This window comes from Microtus ochrogaster, chromosome 5, assembly GCF_000317375.1.
Source record: "Microtus ochrogaster isolate Prairie Vole_2 chromosome 5, MicOch1.0, whole genome shotgun sequence".
Lineage (NCBI taxonomy): Eukaryota > Metazoa > Chordata > Mammalia > Rodentia > Cricetidae > Microtus > Microtus ochrogaster.
This window is the reverse complement of record NC_022012.1, coordinates 18,890,833-18,894,269: the sequence shown is the minus strand read 5'-3', so window position 1 is coordinate 18,894,269 and position 3,437 is coordinate 18,890,833. Positions and strand designations below refer to the sequence as shown.

The window sequence follows — 3,437 nt, the reverse complement described above, 5'->3', positions numbered from 1 at the left end:
TTTCTTTCTTTCTTTCTTTCTTTCTTTCTTTCTTTCTTTCTTTCTTTCTTTCTTTCTTTCTTTCTTTCTTTTTGAGATTTCTGGATGATTTGGGGACTTTGGACAAGGAAAGTGGGTTGAGTTTAACAGGCCAGTCTAGTAGGAGCTTGGAAGACAAGAGTGCTGGGGACAATGTGAACTGTGGAGGTCCAATTCAAGAGGTTTCAGAGGGGAACAATATTAGCAACTGGGCTATATCTATTCTTTTGATATTTTGGGAAAGAATGTGGTTAGTTTCCCCCCTGTTCTAAGAATTTGCCATTTGAAGCATTTGAGCTAATTTCATTTCTTCAGGTGATGCTCCCTACTGAGTGACAAGTTGACACTTAAAACCTAACAATATACATATCGGGTTGGATTCAGAAAACACATTCAGCTCGTGTTTCTTTTAACACTGTATCCTATTTTCTATTATCACTAGCCATTCACTCAAAATGAATTAATGGCCCCAATACTGTATGACATGAATAATTCTGTAACTTGGAGTTTGATGTTGAGGCTATTCTAATTTTAAAATTGACAATAAATAATGGAACAATGGTTTTCTGTGCAAAAGATTATTTTAAGGGTGAAAGGGACTAGATTTTATTTGTAAGGGATGAACCAAAGGTAAGAACATGCCTCTTCAGGTCGCTGGAAAGAGACTACAGGAAATTAACAAGAAAAGAAGAGGTAATTCCTGCACTCCCCTTATTGCTACAAAATGCAGAGTTAAAACGTGCTCATTAAAAATAAGGAGCTCCATTTTGATTTTGTGGATTCATTTAAGAACAGGTTTTTGCCAGCTTAATATGGAGACAAAACTTGTAATCTTAGGATTAGGGAGACTGAGAAAGGAGTTCAAGGCCAACATGGACTACATGACAAGATGTGTTAAATATACATTGTGTGTTTGCCAAACAATAATTAATAATATCTTGTATTTTAAATTCAAAATTGGATAGACAAAATTACAACCTATTAAAAATGAGCAAAGTACCATATTTCTGGTCCTCTAGTTCCTATGTACATCTTGAGCACAACAAACAGTACCAGGAATGCAGAAATGCCTCTTGAGAAAAATCTTATAAAACATTAATTAGCAACAACTTAACTTGTTTCACATGTACTGGATTTAGTCAGTAGATAAATATAACTACCAGTGAGCACTCTAGCTCTTAAGTGAAGGCATAATTAATGTGAACTAGACAAAGGGCCAGAAGACAGCATTCAAACAGGCAGGAGAAAAGGCTAAGAAAACCATGGGATGGCATGTATATGTGTGCGCGTGCGTCAGCGTGTGTGTGTGTGTGTGTGTGTGTGTGTGTGTGTGTGTGTATTTCACTGATGCTCATGGGAAGATCTGTGTCCAGGAAAGTGGAAATTAAAGTCGAAAAGGTAGATTGGGAAATATTACTGAAGGCATCGCCGAGTAAAAACCAACAAGTTTAAGCTCTGAGGGATATGGAGGAATATGAGCGTTTTCAAGCAGTGTTCTTCCATGAAGATGAACTTGGTCAAAACCATGGTAATTGTCTGTTAGAAGCTCAATAAAGTCCTAAAATGGACGCGTGAAGTGTTGTGGACTCCAGCCGTACAGACTGATGGCTGGAATGTGGCTTGGCAGTGGCCTCTATAGTGCTGTATAGAAACTGTGAGGCCAAGACCGTTTCCTGGACCAGGGTGGCCTCTGGTTTAGGAAGATAATGAACTCCTGAGCCCATCCCTTTCTTCTCCGAGCCAGGATCTGAGCAACTTCGTTGGAACAGACCATGTTACTTAAAGAATGAGCTAACGAGTACTGTCCTTCAGAGCCCAGGCCCTGGGGCAGGTCACACCACTAGCAAGTCGCTCTGTCGCGCTGGCGTACGCGCGGGCTGCACGTGGAGAGCGCAAGGCTTCCTGGACCGCGGTCTCGCCATCTTTGTTTCACGGTCGCCATGACGACGAGGCTGCCTGCAACGGCGGCGGGGGCTGGTCGTTGAGGCTGCCAAGTGAGTCCGGCCCCGAACCTCTCCCTGCGGTGACCCAGCTCCCTCCACCTGACCACAGACTATGAGAAGATGGTGGGGCCGACGAGGAGTAAACTCAGGGAATCGGACCCCGACGCATCGCAAACCAGGAGGCGTCAGGGCGCAGGGCCGGTGGAGCCCCCGCTGGAGCGCGCCAAGAGGTGGCTGCTGCAGCCTTTCTTCCTGGGTGGCAGGAACCTGCCTGGGGGCGCCCGGAACTACGCGCAGCGGAGGAGCCGAAATCTGAACGCGCAAAGTTACTTACACCTGGAAGAGGTCACCAAGCTCCTTCTTCATGGCCGCTTCCAATTCCTCCACAGCCTCTTGGACCAGCTCCGCGACAGGGTGCAGGCCCTGCATAATCATCGTTTCTCCCACAGGACCCTGTTTGGTGTAGGTGAGCAGAGCCTGCTCCAGTCACAGCCAGGCAGGATTACCTCCCATCTTAAAGCTTTGAAGGGTTGACATAAGTCTTGGGGAATTTCATTCACCAGTGTTTGGTGTGTTGGAAGAGTTGATGGTTGATGTCCGAGAATCTCATGCCAGAAATTCTCAGCCTTCGAGCTCCTGTTTTAAACTATCTTGTGGGATTGTCCGATTTAGTGGTCGCCTGTATGCCAACAAAAAGTTAACCCTATCAGAGTAGCTAGTTAACACAAGTTTGTAGAAGTGATTGACTACCTTCGGGACAGAGTTATGCTGCTTTGTATTTTAAATCAAAGTTTCTTAGCTGAGATTACTGAAGGCGGAGGAAGGAGGAGAGTAGGCGGTGCATTCATTACCCCTGCTGATACCCTCTTACTTCAATTCTGCCAAGCTTAACAGTAGCTGCTAGGAGTTTTTTCATGCAAGCATTTCCTCCATTTATACCTCTAATTTTCTGTGATTTCTGAGGTAACTTAAGCATTGCTGCTGTCTGGTATTTGGGAAGAGAGCTTTGCCACACTAACTGCGGATATAAATAGAGACACAAATACCTCAATACAGGTCATTCCCGCCTCTTCCCACCATATGCTATGTGGCTGCTGGGGTAAAAAAGGGTTGTCACATTGAAGTGTTAACAGTAATTGAGGAATAATTGAAATTCGTACTTAGATTTCCATCTGCCGTCTATGCCAACAGACCCGTGCCACAGCCACAATCCATAAGGGCTGGTTTCTGAAATCCAAGCTCCAATGTACCCAGGTGTGGCACATGGTTACCCGTGAGTGGCTAAGGAAATCATGGATGACTTTATTAAATGAATAATAACTTTACTAGCTGTGCTCAGGAGAGACAGTTAATTCTTTAGAATGGAAGGCGAATGTAGCTCAGAGAGAGAGAGAGAGAGAGAGAGAGAGAGAGAGAGAGAGAGAGAGAGAGAACTTTTAGAAAATGGTGGAACTTCAGTTGTAGCAAAGAGCTGAT

At 44.4% G+C, this 3,437-nt stretch overlaps 1 protein-coding gene across 1 annotated transcript in view; it reads left to right on the top strand.

Moving 5' to 3' along the window:
- Positions 1 to 2,019: 2,019 nt before the first annotated feature.
- Dpy19l2 (dpy-19 like 2) overlaps positions 2,020 to 3,437 on the top strand; it is a 129,254-nt gene continuing 127,836 nt past the window's right edge. Inside the window, exon 1 of the mRNA XM_026779547.1 lies at positions 2,020 to 2,427. Coding sequence (XP_026635348.1) covers positions 2,082 to 2,427 — 346 coding nt within the window. The 5' untranslated portion in view covers positions 2,020 to 2,081. The remainder of the gene's footprint in view (positions 2,428 to 3,437) is intronic.